At 33.9% G+C, this 22,543-nt stretch overlaps 1 protein-coding gene across 4 annotated transcripts in view; it reads right to left on the bottom strand.

Annotated features, from left to right (window-relative positions):
* Positions 1–208: 208 nt before the first annotated feature.
* Positions 209–22,543, bottom strand: part of Hycc1 (hyccin PI4KA lipid kinase complex subunit 1) — an 84,812-nt gene continuing 62,477 nt past the window's right edge. For 2 of the 4 annotated variants that reach the window (XM_087206674.1, XM_004839566.3), the window contains 2 exons: positions 5,992–6,287; positions 209–5,205 (listed from right to left, as the gene is read on the bottom strand). In XM_087206674.1, the coding sequence (XP_087062800.1) occupies positions 6,019–6,287 (269 nt within the window). In that variant the 3' untranslated portion in view covers positions 209–5,205; positions 5,992–6,018. The remainder of the gene's footprint in view (positions 5,206–5,991; positions 6,288–22,543) is intronic. The other 2 variants (XM_087206673.1, XM_004839565.3) reach the window with 1 other exon arrangement.

Genomic DNA, 22,543 nt, shown 5'->3' with positions numbered 1-22,543 from the left:
AACAGCTCTCAAGGGCTCAACCAACGTAAGTCTTTTTCCTGTCTTTTCTCCCTGCATATCATGATATTTGTAAATTTCTATAACTTTTTAAATGAATAAATAATCTGGAAAATATTTTTTCATTTTTTATTTTAATAACACAAGAGGCAACACTTACTATATAAAGTACTGCATATGGAGAACATTTACACAAATATACAAAACTTCAAAAAGTAAACTCCAGTTTATTTCTATATCCTTAAAAGCATACAGAACACATAAAAATATTCAAAGTCATGTTCATTCTTTAGGAATGTGAACTCTAGGAATACAATTAGAAACAAGAATATTTACTAGGATAAGATTAATATCATTACATGATTAGAAGTAAAGGTAAGAAGTACACAATAAGCTTCATATGAGAGAATTTAACAGGATGTAAAATAGGATCTTGAGTTTTCTAATCAAAACTTTATATGAAGACACAGGTGCTCTTAGAACTCCACTATAAAAAACATAAAAATATCTTCAAAAATGTTTACTGCTAGACTCAGTAGATATACACAAGTTACAAATACAAAGACAACATATTTATATTTTCTAATGAATTTAAACGCTATTAAAATTTTTAATAACTCAATGTATTAAGTATAATTTCACTAAGTTACAAATCTAAAAATATAACTTCATGCTTATCAAAGGACTAGAGGGTTTTAACTTTCCATTCAAAGATTGGGAAGACATTATTATACATTAATTTCTACCTACAATGCTTAATTTAATTATGCATCAAATCATTTGCCTTTTTTTTTTGGTATCAGGGATCGAACTCGGGTCCTTGTGCTTGCACAGCAGGCGGTGAAACCACTGAGCTAAATCCCTGCCCCTCATTTGCCCTTTAAAATGCTTTTTTGTAATTTTTTTGTTACATCATTTAACATATATATTTCCTTGACGTGCTTTCCTTTAATACAGATGTTGTGCCTATAGACTTAAACATAAAACTGCCTTAAAAATTCTCAAAATACATTTTGTCCTCTATGATTTAATACCCTGAACAGTTTAGTTTTATTCTTCCAAAATAGGCAAAATCCCTTAAAACTGGGATCATTTTGATCCATTTTGGTTTTAAAATGTACTTCCCTTTAATTCAACTTTTAAAAAAATGAGTAAGATTTGCTGAGAAGTTGAAAAAGGCAATGAAATACCGCTTTTTCAAAACAAACTGTCATTTAAGGACTAAAAATTTCTATTCTTCAAGTTTACAGAGTTTGCCTTAACAAGTTCCACAGTGTGGGATAAGGGGCTCCAGGGTGCTTTCCTGTGGTTTTAGGGACAGAATGACACTTTCCCCTGGGTACTCTGGGAAACCTCAAAAAGTCTACTCTGTTTCTCTCCCCACTTGAATCCCAAGAGGTTAGTGTTGGGTCCAGCTTCACCAGGAAATCCAGCCAATTGGGGTTCAAGAGTAAGATTGGGTGATTTCAAGAATCCCTAGAGGCTTAAAACGTGGGAAAGAACTGCAATTTCTGCTCAGATCCTTTTAAGTATGAGGTGCATAAGCAGAATTTTGTGGAGTTCTCCTCTTGATAAAGGTATTATTCTGGATACACAGGAGGCCTGTGATCATTAGCAGCTTTATAGGAATATGACCTAAAAAAACCAACTTACCTTACAAAAAGTGAATGGAGAGAGTCTTAGGGACAATAATCATTGTTGCCATAGTTAATATTATCCAGTTTTCATGACTATAATAAAAGCTGTCAGTATATAATTCTTATTTGAAATAGTATCAAAGGTTCGGAATATGAAAGAATTTTGTTGTTAACTCCACACTACAAAAAAATCCATTGGTGCAAATCACCTGAAGCCAAAATTCAGAATCACCCCCACTGAGGAAGTCTTCAGAAATTTTTTTAGAAAAGAATACACATATGCAAATTTGTTATGCAGTGTATAAAAGTTTAAGTACAAAAGGCATAACCTCACATACTTAAACTTATAGGCATTTATACCTCTGATTTTATTTATGATAAACAATATAAAATTCACATTTTTACTGCAATAATAAATGAAGATCATTAGGAATTCAGAATTAGAAGACCTAAGTCATGAGTCCATGCTATTAAAAAGTTAATTTGCTTTCAAAAATAAATATTATAATGATATTTAATATTAAATATTTATTTGATCTAAGGTTCTGAGACCACTGAGAATCCTACATATTAGACAAGCAGTTTGTTTGTACTGATACTCTCTTCTCAAATATTAACATGCATAAAAATCACTTGAAAATCTTGTTAAAATGTCCATTTTGATTCACTAGGTCTGGTCTTTAAATTCTGGATTTTTACCAAAATGGCTGGTGATGCCAATTTACCTTACTGGTCCTCAGACCATATTAATAGCAAAAGTCTAGAATAATACCAAAATCGAGTTTCATTACAGTGGTAGAATATTAAAATCTGTTCTCTCGTCTGTGCCAGCTAAGGTTTCTTCAAACTTACTCTACATTTCTAAGCATCTTGACTTGCTTAAAATGCCAAACTTTTTAACTTACTTCTTAATACCATAATATCAATACTGTTAGTAACTCTGCATAGGGGAAATTTTGTTAAAGAATTAGGAAAAGACAATAGGAAATTCACAGTAATATTTTACACATATTTTAAACTGTACACAGGATTACTATTAAATTAATACAAAATCAACTCTATCTAATTGCCTTCCAGTTTTTGACTACTATTTATGCCAACAGATCTTATTCTGTTCTATTACTAGAACTAAAAATATCAGATTCATTCTTTGTAAAACCCACATTATATTCAAGGCTAATGAGTGAAAACTAGTCCATGATTTTTGAAGAATTGGGTTTAAACTGGTGGGCAAAGCAATTATGGTTTTTAAAACTATACTCACCATAAATGCTTGGCACTGTTCAACACATACGAGTTTTTACATATTGTATTTGAGCTGTGCATAAGCAAGTACAAGAGGGAAACACAAGCATGTTTTCTTTGTGACCATAACTAGGAACCATGAATAAGGAAACCACTGTGTACAAAAAGTGAAAGCAGCTTCCAAGTGTACAGTTTCCAAGTAAGTAGCTTCCCCAGCTATTTACTCTCATCCTCAGCCTTGCTTCCTCCTCTCAGTCTCTTTCCCTCTCTCTCTCTCTCTCTCTCTCCCTCTCTCTCTCTCTCTGAATTATTGCTTAAGTATATTTGCTTCACAGAAAACCTCCACCATAGCTGAACTGGCTACCACTAGCAAATACCAAAGACCAAACCTGTATGTCCATCTCGAGGTCACACCACCGCCGGTAGCTACATACAAGTTTATTTAGCTTCTGCTTGATTGCCTTTCTTATTTTTATTTTTGGTTGAGGGTAACTGATTATCCTTTCTGTATAATAAAAAAAACATTTAAAACAGGCCTGTTCACAATCAAGAAATACATTTAATTTTTTCATATTTATTTAAGAAGACAAACATAAACAACTCTAAATTAGTTAATATACAAATGTCCTTTGTCCATATTTCACTATATATTTTCTTTCATGACATCTTACAGATGAAAAACTTATCTAATTTCCTTCATTTGCAGATAAACAACTCAATATTACACAGTTGATACTGGAATCTTCAGGGCTGTGTTCCAAGATTTACAATGATTTCCAGGAAGTCTTCAGTGATATGTGCTCTGAATTATAGGAATCCAAACTAATTTGGATTTCCAAAGTCCAGCAGCAGGATCGATCAGCTTTATGGCCTATTATACCTTAGGAACTTAAAGGAATTTTCACCTGCTAAACCCAGATCAAACACTTCATAACAACATTATCTGCCAGCAATCTTAGTTTTGATATAAAAACATTCCAAAGATATCAACAGAAATGCCCCTGCCCATCTCCTGGAACCACATAATAATCACTTGCTAACTCCTCTGTGAGTTGTCAGGCATTTTCCAGTCCTTTGAATAAACTGTCATTATCTTAAAGATGACCTGGCTACAAGTATTTTTTATCAGCACTTTTCATAGTAATCATTTTTGTTTTTTCATGTGCCTGTTTTCCAGGGCAGCTGGCTAAAAGGCCGACTATGGAATTCCTTAACTCGCTTCTCTGCCCCATCTCTTATAAGCCAGTTCCCTTACGTGGAGATGCTCTTTGACTGAGAAGGGCAAACACACAGCTACCAAAGTAGAAAGTATTAAAAACAAACTCAAGGGCCAGGAATTTAGCTCAGTGGTTCCACTGCCTGCCTCCCAAGCGCAAGGTCCCGAGTTCAATCCCTGGTACCAAAAAAAAAAAAAACCCTCAAAATGTCACAGGACATGTAACCAACTTGATCAGACAATCTGCCAATATTTATTGTCATACCACAATCTTAGGATAACATAACTATAAGAAAAAAAAAGACTCAAACTGGAAGGGAGGCAAACCAAGAAATAACAAAACCATATTTCAACTTACTGCAACCTAGACATTTCCTTCATTAACCAAGACATTATTCCCTTCATCAAAGTCAAGGGAGCCTTCAGAATTTAAGGGCTCATGTTAGGAACAGGCATGAAAGAACTAGGGCACTTTCATTAAGAAGCAGTCATATTTCCAGATTTACTGGTTATAAGAAGAAAACTATGTTACAAATTAATCTGTGGACAAAGTAATGCTAATACTAGGAGGTCTTTGCTGACCTGCTTGATACTTCATTGGAAGTTCAGTCCTTTCTGAAACATAAATAAGCTTTTCTTCTTGGAGACTACAAGCAGAAAACCTATTGGCATCTGTCCCAGTGCCACAACCAATGGCAGATGATGGGTTATGTGGGACTGTGACACCACTGACTTGTTCAAAGGATTTACTAAATACAGTCGCTGCCGTCTTGGCCAAACCATGGCTACTAGGCTTAGGTAGGGACTGGCTGGTGGTTAAAGTTAGTCTCTTCAAAGAGAGAAGCTCAAGATTCTCACTTTGGGCTCTCTGTGTATGTTTTCGAGCAAAGTGATCTTTGCAAAATTCCCCTGTAGTTTCTTTTTCTTTTCCTCCAGTTTTGCTTCCTCCTGACCGTCTCTGGTTCTTTCCTACACTTGTCTTGTTACTACAATTGTGACTACTGTTTGATAAACCCGACTGGCTGGTACTAGAGGCAGCCCTGGAATAAAATCCCTCGTCAACTTCAGATATCTCCATCAGTTCTTCTTGACCTGTAAATTCTGTATTTCCTAAACAAAGAAATGACAAAGATCAATTAACATTAAGTTGCTTAAGCAACTTTAAAAAGATTAATCCCAAATCCATTATGTTTAAATCAATTAAACTGTAGCATAATTTCACAAAGCAACAGATTAGAGAACAAAATCAAAGGATAAACTGAGAATTTATTCTATAAATGTAAAAAATAGTTCACTGTAATTAAATGCAGTAATAGAGTATATTAAATAAAAAGCATGCCATAAACCACACCCTATTGTGTTTTTAGAAAGAGTTCCTCTATTATTCATGCAAAAGATCAGAGACAATTAGAAAAATTATCACACATTAAAACTAGAGGAAAACTTTCCCCAGTAGCAAAGTAGTAAAAATCAAAGATATAGCCAAAGAACTTTTTGAAAAACAGCATTAGAATATTTTAAAGTGTTTTCTTAGAAAGTTGCATTCTCCATTCTGGATTATCTTACTAAAGAAAAAAAATCTAGATTTATAAATACCACAGGTCAAAACATTAAAGTAATATATATATTAGCATTCATATAATAGATAGCAAAAATATAAAAATTAAAAAATTTTACATACCAAAACATAAAGCAGAAAATTGCTCCAGAAGCAATTTTATGCCTCAGTTTTCATAACAATTTACTGAGAGACAATATAGGTACGACCATTCCAAAGAGCACTGAGTCATTGAGAAATTGTGATGCATAATTCATGCACTTTATTAGAAGACATGCAAAATTTTGTGACTGCAACTGCTGCTACACATGCATCAGTGGCCCTTTGCCTTGAGATACCTTGGAGTGCAGCTATAAAGTGCTCTGCTAAAACTGCACTCTGCCAGGTGAGTTTATTCCATCCTCCATCATTTTTCTTATAGACTTTTGCCTCCTGATCTCTGGCAAGCCTTTGCTCTCAGCTCTAGGATCTGTGGCTGTTTCCTGCACACCCTGCATATGCTGAGCATCAATCTCTCCTAGTGTTCTGCCTTTTTCCCCATTCCCGGTTCTCTCTCCGGACACATTTGTGACACTAATCTCAGGAATGACAAGGATGCCCAATTCAGTAGTATCATTATTGTTGTCAGGTTGCTCTAGAATTGAAGATGATAAGACAAAATGATGGCTGAAAACAAAACAAAATAAAAATGCAAAACAAGAAAAACAAAAGTTCCAAAATAAAAAACTGGACAACAGAATGTTATGAATTAAGCCAAGTATTTACACCATAGAAATTTCTGTAATTTACAATACTCAGACAGCACTGGAGACAAGATGGTCATGTTATTTAATTTTAAATGAGAAAGAAAAAATTTACAGAGCATCAGTTCATGTTCTGCATTTTTTCACACATATTTCACATAGAAGATGAAACAAAATTTTTAAATAAATGATAATACAATTTTTATTATTTTTAAGATCATACTGTAACTATTTGAACTTATATCAACCTTTAGGCAAATGCTGAAGGGTGTACAGACAAAACTCTAGCTCTTGTCAACATTAGGAACAATACTACTTAGAAATTCCCCTTTGTATGCATAAAAATCTATTTTTTAAATCAGACTACATTGAGACTGATTTAACAAAGCCATCTGGGAAAATGCTTATTCACTTTTGACATGGTTAGCAATGCAAGAGGTATAGTTTTTGTATCATATACATATTGTCTTACATACTACAGTAAATATAACTGTGGCTGTGATAGAATAAAGCAATTAATTTCTTCAGATTCATACTAATTCCACAAATTTAGAACCTGTAGTAGTTACTATAATACAGAAAAAAAGACAGTTTTATTTAAAGCTGTCAAGTAAGTATCTATAGTAGATAGAGGAAAATAACATATCTAGAATGGGCCAGCAGTGAAACTTAAAAGTTCAAAATGACATAAGATTATTTATATAAGACAGTATATACTCTATAAAAATGTAGACTACAAATCTGCTAGAGGAAAATGACCCTCTAGTTTCAAATGTTTTTATTAATATGACTGTCAAACTCTCACCAATGGTGCTAAAGGTTGAGAAGCAACACAAGGTAGTAAAAGAATGGAAGCCAGAGACACATGCTCCTGACCCTGTGGCACAGTGGTAATCACCTGGACATCTTTAAAAGCTGCAGGCTCCCACCCATAGGCATACAGTTCACCTTTAGCACGAGGTACAACCTGGTCATTAGGAGTTTAAAAAGCTCCAGTTGACTAATGGACAACAAAGTTTGGAAACCTCTGCTCTATTCTGATTCTTTCACATTTTGAAAACTTTTAAGTTGCCATGGGTGCCCTAAACACTCCAACCCAGCAGCAGTATGCACTTGTGAAAGTCCTCTGCTCAAAGCTTCTGCTGCCCTGTGCTGGTGAACCAATGTGCACATATAATTATCTCCCCTTAACTTAGTGCTTCATATACTTTTAACTAAAGGTTTGCTAAGTGAAATTTTTAGTTTTAAGATAGGTCAAGCAGTGTTGGTGAGGTAGTAGTGCACTGCTGCTTGTGGATCCCAACAAAGGAAGGTTTAATGTGACTAAAAAGCTCCAACCAAGCCTATTCACAATTGCTAACAGCTCTCTTCAAAGTGAGGTCAGGGCCAGGGATTTAGCTGGGCCGGGGATTTAGCTCAGTGGTTCCAGTGCCTGCCTCGCAAGCACAAGGTACCGAGTTCGATGCCCGGTACACCAAAAGCAAAAAACAAGAAAAAACAAAGTGAGGTCAAATAAATTCTTACTGAGATACATGCCAGAGGTCAGTCACTGCAGCTTAAGAGCAAAATCACCATGGGGCTGTTGAGTGACAGCCAAGACTTGCTCATTTACATTGTAGAAGCCGTTTCAAAAAAGAGCATAAGGGGACCTTCAGTCCAAAAGGAAAAATTATAAATGTTGGAAATTATCCAGATAGAAAAAAGCCAATGAATTAAAACTTAACAAAGATTTAAGACATGCATAGACAGCCTAATAGAGAATACTAACACTAGTTTTTTTTTAGAATGTTCACATATATTATGCAATTACATCCTCAAAACAATATGTTAATAAACCGCTGAAGTAGGCCATTTGATTCCCATTTACAAGAAAGCAAACTGAAATTCACAAACAGCTATGCAATTATTCAATGAGGAAGCTAAACAGTGGAATCTTTTGACTTCAAATGTCCATTTTAATATATTATACATTCTAATTCCTCAATTCATTAAAGTCAATCTGAGTTCAAAATCCTCTGACATCTTCCAATTAGATTTAATTTATTTACTTAGGTTCCTGGTCATTTCATAGAAACCAAATAATTTACTTTGGCTGAAAAGAGAGCCAGAACAAATAAATTCTGGAAGAAAACCTAAGAAAAGTCATAACTCTCAATTTTAGTTTTTAAAAAAATTTTTAATTTGTTTTAAAGATGCTAATGAAAGTCATTAATTTAAAATAGTGCTTCTATGGTGGAAATTTGGGGGGGGAAACCTAGAAAATGACAAGAGGAATATTACATTTAGCAGCAGAAGGCAACTGGATTGTTAATCACATTTACAGGACAGTGAAAAAGATCTGCAGCCTGAGAATAAATTATATTAAATTTATTTCAATCATGAAATTAAATGGCATACAGAAAAATGAGATCATGTGTTTTCCCAAAAGAAGAAATCTTTGACTAATTAATATATATGCTATCACTAAGAAATGGTAACAGATTTTTTTAAACTGCTTATTAAATTCATAAAAGGAAAAGCATGTAATCTATAAAGAGCAAGAAAGAACAAAAACATTAATTCTCAGGAAAATTACAGACTAAGATAAAAAAGATAATTATGTAGGCCAAACAAATACTTATTACATGACCTTGCTCCTGAACACTGTATCTCTGACTTCTTCCCCTATGTAACGCCATGGCCCAGGCTCTCCACACATACTTTCTTACTAGCTTCCTGGCTGTCCTCTGGGCTTGGAATGCTTTCTGCCAGCTAGCTGAAGGGCTCATTTCCTTTGGGTCTTTTCTGAGAAGCTTTTCAGTGAAGCCCTCCAAGTCAAGCCATCAAAAGTTTCAATACCCCCTATATTTCATATACCCTCTTCCCCATTTTGTTTCTTCTTCTTAGTACTCTCTAGCCTACAAATATTTATTTATCTTAGTTACCAGAGGTAAGTTTCATGAGCACAGAGGTTTTTGTCTGGTCACTGCTGCATACCAAATACCTGGAAAAGTAGCTTGTATGCAGTAGGCACCCCGTAAATGTTTGATGAATTGAATGAATTTCCTGTTATGAGATGAAATTATTATTGGAATGAATACAGGTGAATAAACATCCAGGAGACATGAGAAATGTAAGCTAGGAATATGATTTTTCTTTTATCTAGTCAAGTAATATATAGCTTATGTTAATAAGAATTTTTAGGTGGCAAAGAAAAGCAAAGGTTCTTTGTTTTGAAAAGTAAAGTAAGGGCTGGGGATTTAGCTCAGTGGTGCCGCCACCTGCCTCTCAAGCACAAGGTTCCAAGTTTGATCCTCAGTACCAAAAAAAAAAAAATGTTAATGTTTGGGCCAGGGGTTTAGCTCAGTGGTTTCGCTGCCTGCTGCGCAAGCACAAGGACCCAAGTTCGATCCCCGGTACCAAAAAAAAGTAAAGTAGCTACCTCTAAATGTAGATTTAGTAAAATGCTTAGTAAGATCAAAAAGATCTTTTTTTAAATGTATACTTGTTTTATATAATTAAAAAAACAACACACATAAGGAGAGGTAATTAATCTTTCCTTTAAGAAAATTACACAGAAGATATTTTAAGGGTATATAAATGCGCAAAAAGAATCTGTTTTCCCTAGAACTTAAAACTTTATGCAAAAGGAGTTATAATTAATTCATACTTACAAAAAGACTATTTATATTTAACTTCAAATAATTTGTAAAAGATCCAAAGAACAATTTCTCAGAGAATATTTTATTTGTATAACCTCTATGTGCACAAATAGCTAAACATTTCTCCATATGAGGAAACAAAGAGTATTGAAGAATATTTTTAATAGACATTTCCAAATTGGTTTTTTAAAACACTCAAATAATTTCACCTTAAAAAACTTCCTCTGGTTTTAAGGGGGGGAAAATAAAGCAAATTTCAAATATCATTAAAACTTATCATGAAATTTGTGATTTTTCTCATGTAATTCTATAACTCAAAATATCTACTCCTTTCATGCAACAATCCCAGTTTTTGCCCTAATTTGTTTTATGGCTACCCTATTATTAAGAATGACAATTTTAATAAAGGAACAATTTACCCATAGAGTTTATAAATCTTTTGCTCTCAGATTACTTTATGAATCTAATGGAGTCTGACTACAACACAAGACACCTACAAACGTGAAAATACCAAGAGAAGCAGAAACTTTAAAAAACTGTACTTTTAATGTCAGCATCACACAATTTTAAACAGTAATTATAAAAAATACTAGTGTAAATTCAAAAGACATATTACATTCATTTATAATTCATGATATAAATGTTTTAAAAGGCATAAGATGCCTGGAGAAATTCATAATCTTTAATCCAGTTATTTTATGATTATAATCTATTCTAGTCAATGGAATAAAATTATTATATATATTCACTTGTTAGGTTGTAGCTTGCAATATTATTTATAATAGCAAAAACTTAGAAAAGATTATTTTACATATGAGGGACATGGGTAAATAAACATCAGTTCGATGTTGTATTTTGTAGCCATTAAAATATTAAAATGTAAGGGCCGGGGATTTAGGTCAGTGTTTCCACCGCCTTCCTCAAAATATTAAAATGTTAATTTTAACAAAAATAAAATGTAAAAATTTAACAAAAAACAAAATACTCAAAAAATTTAGATAGAATAAATTATAAAAAATACACATATATACGAAAATTCTAAGTACTGGAATAAGTGACTACTCCCCATTCAGTTTACTATCATGTTGTTGAACTGTATTTAAATAAAACAAAAAAAGAAGGAACAAATTGTTTACCTTATAATTTTTTTTAATCATTCATGTACTCAGCCATGTATTCATCTACATCCATCACTCAGCCATGTACTCAACTACAAGTTATGAGTCTGATGGCAGGGAAGAAAGGCTACTTTAAATGGGTGGTCTGGGGAACATTTTTGTAGTAAGAGAAATTTGTGCTGAGATTTGAATGAAGAAAAAATGCTGGCTACACAATCACCTGAAAGAACAGAGTTCAAAGTGGCACCCTTTCATCATTCAAATTATAGCTCAAACATCCTACATACCTCTAAAAAGCCCCAAAGGCAGAAATGACTTAGTATGTTAAAGTAACAGAAAGTCCAGTGAACCAAGGCAAAAATGGTTATAAAGTGAGACCAAAGCAATAGGTCATGTGTGCCACACTAGAGTCTGGATTTCATTCTGATTGCAATGGGTAGCCATTGAGGGATATGCAGATAAATATTTGCAAAGTTTTTATCATTTTTTTAATCAGTAGAAGTCACACTATATAACACAAATATTGAACATGAAGTGTGTCCCAAGTTGGAAAAGACAGCACTGTAGCAATGCTCAATCTCAGCCAGGAATTTGCAAAGCGGATGAGAGGAAATCAAAGTAGCTACAGAAATACAGAATAAGGACCAGGAAGTTAAAGGCGTGGGCTCTGAGCAAGGACAAAAACAATGACTGAGACATAGAAATCTAGGCTCCAAAGCCAGAAACAGACTTTCTAGGAAAGAAAAGAGCAGCCTGGGGCACACAGAAAAACAGTCTGGACCAAGATGATTTATTTAAATTCAATGGAATTATTACATGTTCTTAAGTAAAGAACAATCAGCCAAGTGTTTCACCTTTATTGTATACATAGCATATGACAGAATTTACCTTTTTGAGATGGATTCAGAAACCCTCAATAGCTTCTTTCCTCATCTTTATTAAGTCTAAAGTTTTAAAAACAACTTCAAGAATTGTAGCATATGGAGGCTGCTGGACGAAGTGAATCTTTATAATTACCCTCATGACCAAAGGGACCAAAAAACAGGTAAGCAACATGTATTATAAAACTATCTTAAAAAATGTATTTCTTGGGCCAGGGATTTAGCTCAGTGGTTCTGCCGCCTGCCTCAGAAGTGCAAGGTCCCGAGTTCAATCTCCAGTACCAAAAAAAAAAGTATTTCTTGGTCAGATGTGGTGGCTTACCCCTGTAATCCCAGCACTCAGAAGGCAGAGGCAGGAGGATCACTATGAGTTCAATGCCAGCCTGGGCTACATAGTGAATTCAAGGCCAGTCTGAACTACACAGTGAGACCCTGTCTCAAAAAATGAAAAAAAAAGAAATGAAAATATGTATCTTCCTTATTGTGCAATGTGCAGCAAATGTCCATGGAAGGGGTGAGGAGGGAGTGCTCAATAATAAATAACAACTTCTTTAACTACAGCAAGAATTATGAAGGAGCCACCATACCACCACCCCCAGCACCGAGGTAGTGAGTTGCTCCAGTGCCAGCGGCACACCCCCTCTCCCCCACTGAAATGAGGAGACCTGTAAACAAGTCTCAAAACCAGACTTCTAGATCAGCTAAAGCAACCCCAAAGGGAAACGAGATGGAACAATCTGATACTCAACCACCTAGAATCCCTAAATTGACAAGAAAAGAGGATCTGGAAATAATGAAATCAGAAATAATTTCTCAGATAACAGCAGAGATTGTGCCCATAGTGCAAGACATGATTAATAAATCTAGAGAGGACACAGATAAAAAAATTAGAGGAGCTGAGGAACATGATGGAATCCCAACATAGGAAACAAATGGAATCCATAAAATAGATGTAAACAGATTTCCAGGAGATTAAAAACTTCATTGAAAGTTTACACAGCAGAACGAACCAATGTGAGGTCAGAATTTCAGATATAGAAGAAAAGATTGTAATTAGTGAGCAAGAAAAGAAAAATTTCTTTAAAATTGTAAGGGACCAAGAGAAATCAATCCAGCAGCTGCTAGATGAAGCAAAGAAGAATAACATAAGACTGATCAGAGTCAATAAAGAAACAGGAGAGAGTGCAGACGACATAAAAAAAACTGTTCACAGAAGTGATGGCAGAAAACTTCCCAAGCAGGGGAAAAGGAATTGACATACAGATACGTGAGGCATATAGGACTCCAACCAGCCTTGATCAAAAAAAATCTACACATAAGCATATAATAGTTAAGATTGCAGAAACCCAACAGAAGAACAAAATTCAACAAGAAGTTAGAGAAAAGAAACATCACATACAAAGGAAAGCCCATCAGAATCACAGCAGACTTCTCAATGCAAACCCTCAAGGCAAGAAGAGCTTGGAGTGACATATTCCAAGCCCTAAAGGAAAACAGCCTCCAACTCAGATTGATGTACCCTGCAAAACTATCTTTCAAAATTGATGGAGAAATAAGATACTTTCATGATAAAGAGAACCCTAGAAACTTCATGAATATCAAACCAGCACTCCAAAAAATTTTAGACAATATCCTAGGAAAAGACAATGAGGACCACAACCCCAGGAAGCCCAGCAGAATGGATCCATCGGGTATGACAAGAAATTAAACGCAAAGGGGGAGAATCCAACAAAAAGAAAAAGTCATGGCAATGACAAGTCAATATGTTTCAGTTATAACCATCAATATTAACAGTTTCAATTCAGCAATCAAAAGAAGTAGACTGGCAGAATGGGTCAAAAAGCAAGATCCAACAATATGCTGCATACAAGAAACACACTTAATTCAAAAAGAAACTCATAGACTGAAAGTTAAAGGGTGGAAAACAATACTCCATGTGACAGGAACCTGAAAAAAAGCAGGAGCAGCTATCCTTTTTGCAGATCAGGTGGATTTCAAACCAACACTGATTAAGAGAGATGAAGAAGGACACTACATCCTTGGAAAGGGAACAATCCAAGAGGAAGAGATGACAATCAAAAATATATATGCACCAAACACGAGTGCACCCAACTATATAAAACAAGTACTAATGGACATGAAAAATCAAATAAGCACTAATACAACAGTAGTGGGGGACCTCAATACCCCACTGTCACAAATAGATAGATCAACTAGACAAAAAATAAGCAACAAAATACTAGAACTCAATCAAACTCTTGAACAAATGAACTTAACAGATGTTTACAGAGTGTTCCACCCCACAAAATCAGAATACACATTCTTTTCAGCTGCACACAGGTCGTTTTCCAAAACAGACAACATACTTGCTCATAGAACATGTTTAAGTAAGTGCAAAGGAACTGACGTTATTCCCTGTAAATTACCAGACCATAGGGGGATGACATTGGAGATCAACAGCAAAAGAAACTGCAAGAATTTGATAAACACATGGAAATTGAACAGCACACTTCTGAATAACCAATGGGTCACAGAGGAAATTAAAGAAGAAATCAGACAGTTCCTTCAATTAAATGACAATGACAATACAACATATCAGAATCTATGGGACTCAATGAAAGCAGTCTTATGAGGGAAATTCATAGCAGTGAATACTCATATTAGGAAAACAGAGCAAGCCCAATTAAACAAGCTTATGCTGAACCTCAAGCTTCTAGAAAAAGAAGAGCAGGACAACCCCAAAGCTCATATAAGGGAGGAAATTATAAAGATCAGAGCAGAAATCAATGCAATGAGACTAAGAGAATGATACAAAAAAATCAGTGAAGCCAAGAGTTGGTTCTTCGAAGGAATAAACAAAATTAAAAAACGCTTAGCCAACCTTATGAGAAAAAGGAAAGAAAAGGCCCAAATTCATGCAATTAGGAATGAAAAGGGTGAAATTACAATGGACCCAGCAGAAATCCAGAGGATCATGAATACCTAATTAGAGAACGTATACACCATTAAGATGGAAAACACAGAAGAAATGGACAGATTCAGAGATATGCATGAATTATGAAAGTTGAACAAAGAAGACCTAAAAATTTTAAACAACCCAATATTAATCAATGAAATTGAAAGCATAATTAAAAACTTATCAACTAGGAAAAGCCCGGGTCTTGATGGCTTCACTCCTGAATTCTACAAGACATTTAGAGAGGAACTACTGCCACTACTGTTGAAACTCTTCAATGAAATTGAAAGGCAAGCAATACTCCCAAATTCATTTCTGGAAGCAAGCATCACTGTGATCCCCAAAGCAGAGAAAGACCCCATCCCAAAAGAGAACTATAGGCCAATCTCACTAATGAATATAGATGCAAAAATCCTTAACAAGATACTGCCAAATAGAATGCAGATGATCATCAAGAAGATTATACACCCTGACCAAGTGGGATTCATCCCAGTGATGCAGGGATGGTTCAACATATGCAGATCAATAAATGTAATACACTATATCAATAGAGCCAAGGACAAAAAACATATGATTATCTCAATAGATGCAGAAAAAGCATTTGACAAAATCCAACACGCATTTATGATAAAAACCCTACAAAAAATTGGAATAGACGGTCTCTACCTGAATCTGATAAAAGCCATCTAAGAAAAACCAACAGCCAATATCATACTAAATGGTCAAAAAATGAAATCCTTCACACTAAAATCAGGAACAAGTCAAGGATGTCCACTATCACCACTCCTGTTCAATATAGTTTTGGAATCATCAGGCACAGCAATTAGACAAGATAAAGAAATAAAAGGAATAAAGATAAGAAATGAAGAAGTCAAATTGTCATTATTTGCAGATGACATGATACTCTATTTAGAAGACCCCAAGAATCCCACCAAAAGTCTTCTAGACTTAATAACCAAATTTAGTACAGTAGCTGGATGGATACAAATCAACACACAAAAATCAATAGCTTTCCTCTACATGAACAACAGACTCACTGACAGAGAAATAGGGCAAACAATTCCTTTCACAATAGCATCCAAAAAACTGAAATACCTAGGAATCAACCTAACGAAAGAAATCAAAGACCTCTTCTCTGAAAACTACAGCTCTCTAAAAAGAGATATTGAAGATGACATCAGAAAATGAAAAGACATCCCTTGCTCCTGGGTAGGAAGAATCAACATAGTGAAAATGGCCCTACCTCCAAAACTGCTATATACATTCAGTGCGATCACAGTTGAAATTCCAGCAGCATACTTCACAGATCTTGAGAAAACAATCCAAAAATTCATTTGGAACAAGAAGAGACCTAGAATAGCAAAAGCAATTCTAGGCAACAGAGACATGGCAGGGGGTATCACAACCCCCAACTTGAAACTATACTACAAAGCTACTGTGATAAAAACAACATGGTACTGGCAAAGATTAGAAGATGCAGAAACAACTCCAGACACACTCAGCCACCTCATCTTTGACAAAAGAGCCAAATACCCTCACTGGAGGAAAGATAACCTCTTTAATAAATGATGCTGGAAAAATTGGGTTTCAACTTGCCAAAAATTAAAACTAGACCTATATCTCTCACCATGCACTAAACTAAAATCAAAATGGATTAAAGATCTAAATATTAAAATAGAAATGCTGAACCAGAGGTTAGGTAGAACTGGAACAGGGGTTAAGTAGAACTCTTGAAGACATTGGTGTAGGAGAAGATTTTATGAACAAAACCTCAGTTACCCGTGAACTAACACAAACAATCACCAAGTGGGATCTCTTCTTATTAAAATGCTTCTGCACAGCAAGAGAAACCACCAACAGTATGAAGAGACAACCCACAATGTGGGAAAAAATTTTCACCTGCTGTTCCTCAAAGGTCTACTATCTAGAATGTATAAAGAACTTAAATCACACCTACCAAATTTAAAGTCCCAATCCAAAAACGGGCAAAATGTCTGAAATGAACAGACATTTCTCAGACAAAGAAGTAGAAATAGCAAATAAAAATATGAAAAAACATTCAACATCATTGGTCATTCGAGAGATGCAAATGAAAACAACACTGAGATTCCACTTCACCCCAGAAAGAATGGCTGCTATCATGAAATCAACCAATAATAAATGCTGGTGGGGCTGTGGGGAAAGAGGAACCCTGCTCCACTGCTGGTGGGAGTGTAGACTGGTGCAACCACTGTGGAAATCAGTATGGAGACACCTCAAAGAACTAGGACTGGAAGTCCCATTTGACCCAGCTATTCTCCTGCTGGGGATCTTCCTCAAAGAATTAAAAGAATCATGCTACAGTGATATATGTGCACCCATGTTCATAGCAGCACAATTTGTAATAGCTAAAACTTGGAAGCAGCCCAATTGACCATCAACTGGAGACTGGATAAAGAAAATGTCAAAAAAGAAAAAAGAAAATGTGGTTTTTTTATAAAATGGAGTACTACTCAGCCATAAAAAATGAGAAATTAGAGTCATCTATAGCCAAATGGATGTACATTGAGGCGATACTCTTAAGTGAAATAAATAGGACACAAATGTGTAAATACCGAATAGTTTCTCTTGTGTGAGAAACTGAAAGCATAAATAAGGACTAAAAGGTATAAAAGATAATGTGAAATAGGAAGAAAAGGGGCAAAGGGGAAGGGAAGGTTGGAGGGATAGGGGAAAGGAAAGAGGGGAATGGAATTAATATGAGAAAAAGAAAACATGGAAACAAAGTCTTTGTAAACAGGGAGGGATGGAGGGGTTGAAGGGAGGGCAGGGAATGGGGCAAAAATAAGAACCAAGGGAGATTATGTAAAGGTGCAAATTTCCAATGATGAACATCATTATATTGTATACCTAAAATATACCGATAAAATTCATTTAAAAAAAAAGATCTAAAAAAGTTAAGATCTCCTTAATAAAAATTTAAAACACAGTAATTTACAAACAAGTGGTTTTGCTTCATAAGATCAACAATTCTGAACTATCTTGCTTCTCTGTGTGGAAAATTTTACTTTATTATATCTGGAAATATAAAAAGATTTTTTATTTTCTTCAAAAGTGACTAAGCCATGACTGTATAATCTCTTTCCTCTCTTAAATCTAATGTTCACATGTGTCAAGCATATCGACATGGTATTTTAACTCTTTGGTTAATACGTCCTTTTTCTGTGAGTCATATGTATTTCCTCTTATTTTGCTCTCCATGAATATAAAGTTTCATATCAAACATGCCAGTTAAAATTCATTCAATGCTTGTTCAGAAGAAAATGCTTATTTTTGGCCCCAATGTTTCTTCGTCTATATTGGGAAAACAAAATGTATTCCTCAAATAGAATCTTAGAATCTGAAAGCAACAGAGCTTCTCGAGGTAATGCTAAAACATTTAAGTCTTTTTATAAAGATGTCAAATAACTTTTTAATTTTATGAATTTCCTTAATGAGTATAAATAACTTGTAAAAGAAAAACATGGGCATTATAAATTTCTAATTGGAGATGTAGGAGTGATTCCAATAGCCAATTCTTAAAGTTGGCTATTTTGAGTTTAAAATCATAATTTTTTTATTTTTTCAAATATTTCTGTAACTCTTACCAACTTTATTTTTCCTCAACTTAAGAATTTTTCTTAAAGTTATAACATCTGATGCACAAAATAAATATTCCATCTCCAGATTCATGACAGTCTACCTTCTGCAGTATCTAGAAAGATCTGAATTGTTGGAATATTTATAAACAATTATATTAAAAATATTTTACTGATATGTGCTTTTAATGTTTCACATTTGTTCAGTAGTTATAAAGATAGTACTTTCCTGCTTTATGAATATATTATGATAGAAATTTATTAATATTTTCCAAGCTGGGCACAGTGCTGCATACCTGTAATCTCAGCACTCTGGGAAGCTGAAGCAGGGAGGATCACAAGGTCAAGACTACTCTGGGAAACTTTAGCAAGACCCTGTCTTGATTAATAACATGAAAATCTAAAAAGGGCTGGGGTTGAAGTTCAGTGTGAAGGCCCTGGGTTCAATCCCCAGTATTGGAGAAGGAAAGAAAGGGAGGGAGGGAGGAAGGGAAATGTTAACATTTTCTAAATCACTAACCAGTTTTTTTACAAATTAGTTTTGAAAGTGAATTTCACCTTTTTATTTTTCTTATTTTTCCTCTCATCTAATAATTTAGTACTAAACCATTGACCAAATTATAACACAGATCACCTATTCAGTTGTTTTTCAGTAATGTAATCACTAACGACTCTGAATTTTGTTATAATCATTTAACTTTATTTAAATATCATGGCACTCATTAAATAGAAATAATTTTACAGAGAGACAATGCTATAATAACATGTAACTGTCCTTTCTTGGATCTGATAAATGTGAATTGTATTTAATTTGAATTTTTCACTTAAACATTCCATATACTTACATATCTAAAATTCTCAGGGTACTTATTTTGCATCACTAAATTAGAAGACTTAAAAATATAGTTTTTATTTTCAATTCTTTTTTGCTACTTAAAACTGGAACTCTTGGATGCCCTAAGTCAAAATAATTAGTGCAATGTTATTAAAATAAATTTTAACATATGCCAGAACCAAAAATAGGGCAAAATGCAAGGTATCTAGTTATAAATATTATTTTTTATTGATACCTAACTATTGCATATTGTTAGTGTACATAAATGAGCAATACAAGTCCAATCTAATTTCTATTTTGGTATTAACTTGAGATTAAGTGAAATAATAGGTATAAAAACAACATTTTAAAAATTCTGTCTGTAATAGTGATATAAGTGTCAAATAATAAAGTTAGAGTACTATTTCAGAGCTACAGCAATTAAAACAAAAATCATTAAACTGTTATTATATAACATGTATACTTTTGTGTTTGATTCTATTTTCAAACAAGTTTATCTAAAATTAAGAAATTACCAGTTTTATGAAAGAACTGATAAATCATAGGATCATTTGAAAAGTAGCCAATAGAAACTTACCAAGAATACAATTATTGTGTAGCTAACAAAACAAATAAATTCCTAATTAATAATCAGCCTGTATGTGGTGCTTTAAACTATACCAAGTGGTTTTCATTTACTTGTGTCTCATCACAAATACATAAGTGGAAAGAATGGTAGGGAATAATAAAGAATTGAGATTTCACTGGATAAGACTTTTATTAGATACTAGTCAACAAAAATCATAAGCACTCAATATTTGCAACCATAACTGAATTAGGGGACTTTTATAGAATGAAGGAGTGGTATTTCAATAACTATCCTAAAAGAAAGGTGGAAAATTGTTTATGTTGTAACAAGTATAGGTAACTGTTTTTAAATGGAAAAATAATGAGTCATAATAGTGGTGGTAGTCAGGGGAAACAGGCAAAAATTAGCAATTACTTGCACTGAAAGAGAGGTAGAAATGGAAAAGTACAGGGAAATAAGACTCTAGCCTGTATACTAGAATCTTGGTGTACTGTAGAATCATTCAGGGATTCAAGAAAAGGTACTCTTACAGCTACAGTTGTAGATGATGAAGATGGCTTTAGAAATATTTAGAAATGACTACAGAATTAAAGGATACTTATAAAGAAATATTTTGTTTTCCTTTTAACTATTATATTTATTTTTGAAGAAAGTACTTAAGCAAAATTGCCTTTTCACTATTAATTTAAAAATTAATGTATTATTTCCCTAAATTTCAGCTTATTTTTCTTATTAGAATTTTCATTTTGATTCTTGTTATGATCATAACCTATTCATAATTATTTAATTCTTTTTAAAGTTTATTGTATTACTATCCTCCTCTAATTGCATTTTACTTTAAAATAATGACTTCTAGATAGCCCTCAATTTGTAGGTGACTTAAAAATCTGTTCGAAAAATATACCTTTCCCTTGAATTATCCACCACGTATAGAGTAATAGAAAATTAATACTATAAAAATAAAACTAGTTATTTATAAAATTATGGTCCTTAAAAGTGAAAAGCAACAATTCTACATTGTAACTTTATTTTCTAAATGTATGCTTGGCATGGAATTGTACAGTCATTAAAATTATCTCAAATGTATTTAAACACAAAGTTTTAAAAGTTTGAAAAACATTAAGTTAGCTATGTCCATGCAACGCTAGAATAATCTACTGAAAATTAGGAAAAATTAGGAAAATATGAAATTGTCACATAGACTTCAAAATATTACCTGTGTCAAAATATTGAAACTAACCTTTAAAATAGATTTCAAAATATTACCTGTGTTGAAACGTTGAAACTAATCTCATTTAGTTGAAATGAGGATGAACTATGTGGTAAAAACCAAGACTACCCTAAACAGGGAGAATATAACCTATCTGTAGGAGCAGATAAGAGGGACCTTAGAGTAGAGATACTTGACAGTGCACCAGACAAAGGGAATTTATACTAAAGAATGTGGCAAACAAGGCTAATCTGTATTCTTTACTTGCTCATGCATGTGATTTGTTTTTATAGCTCATTCCCTTTTATATCTGTATCTACGACTTTTTTGTTATCATATTCAAGAGTTGCTGAAGTGTTACAGTTGTGAACTCTGAATAAACACAGGGGGAAAAGTAATAAGAAGGCTACTTTAATAGGCCATAGCCCTAAGACAGAGTACTGTATAAACCCCTCAAGTGGCAGCCAAAATGGAACCCAGAAGACAGGTGAGAATAGATAAAATAGATTCAACTAGTCTTTTCTCTTGCTTCGCTAATTATTTCCTATGAAATATTTCTGGAAAATAGCTTCCATTTTACCAGAGAGTTCATATTTCCCTCTACTAAAACACTCAAGATACACACACACACACAGACACACACACACACAGACACACTCACAACTACAAAGGACTATCAATGTGTTTCACATTAACTATAAGACCTACATCCCTCCTTGGCTCCCCCTTCCCAATATGTCCTCCCAAGCAAGAAAGGCAAGTGTAAAAGAAATTAAATTTTTATTCTTGTATGTCCTGTAGTACTACTAATGTGGGAACAATTATGGCCAGAGTCCCCAGCATGATCTGGATTGTTGCCTTTGGACCTATTTGCACATATGAATACCAAAGTAGAAAAGCTGATCTTTAGGGTACTATCACATCTAATTAAAATACTTTCTACCTGTGATCATCTAGCCTTATTCAGTAGCATTATTTTTATTGGACAAACTGAACTATGCTTAGGCTTTGTATATTTTAAGTAGCATAATTTGCCTTGATGATGGCAAACAACATCACCCTTTTTATTTCTTCCTATTAGACTTCTACAAATTCTCATGATAACTTAAAAAAGAAAAAATGACATGGGTTACACCTGGATAATTTCATCCTTATTCTTTTTTGACATACAATCTCCTAGATTCTCAGACAAAAAAAAAAGGCAACTGTTCTCATCATTAACTTTCCATTTTACCATACATAACCCTCATTTTTTTCACTTTCCCATTTTCCTCTATGTAGACTACAGAGACAGCTGGAACCAAATACTGTAAAATATACG

This window comes from Heterocephalus glaber, unplaced genomic scaffold, assembly GCF_053883595.1.
Source record: "Heterocephalus glaber isolate CG9 unplaced genomic scaffold, H.glaber_assembly_v1.0 deba00000676, whole genome shotgun sequence".
Classification (NCBI taxonomy): Eukaryota; Metazoa; Chordata; class Mammalia; order Rodentia; family Bathyergidae; genus Heterocephalus; species Heterocephalus glaber.
This window is presented reverse-complemented; position numbering and strand designations above follow the sequence as displayed.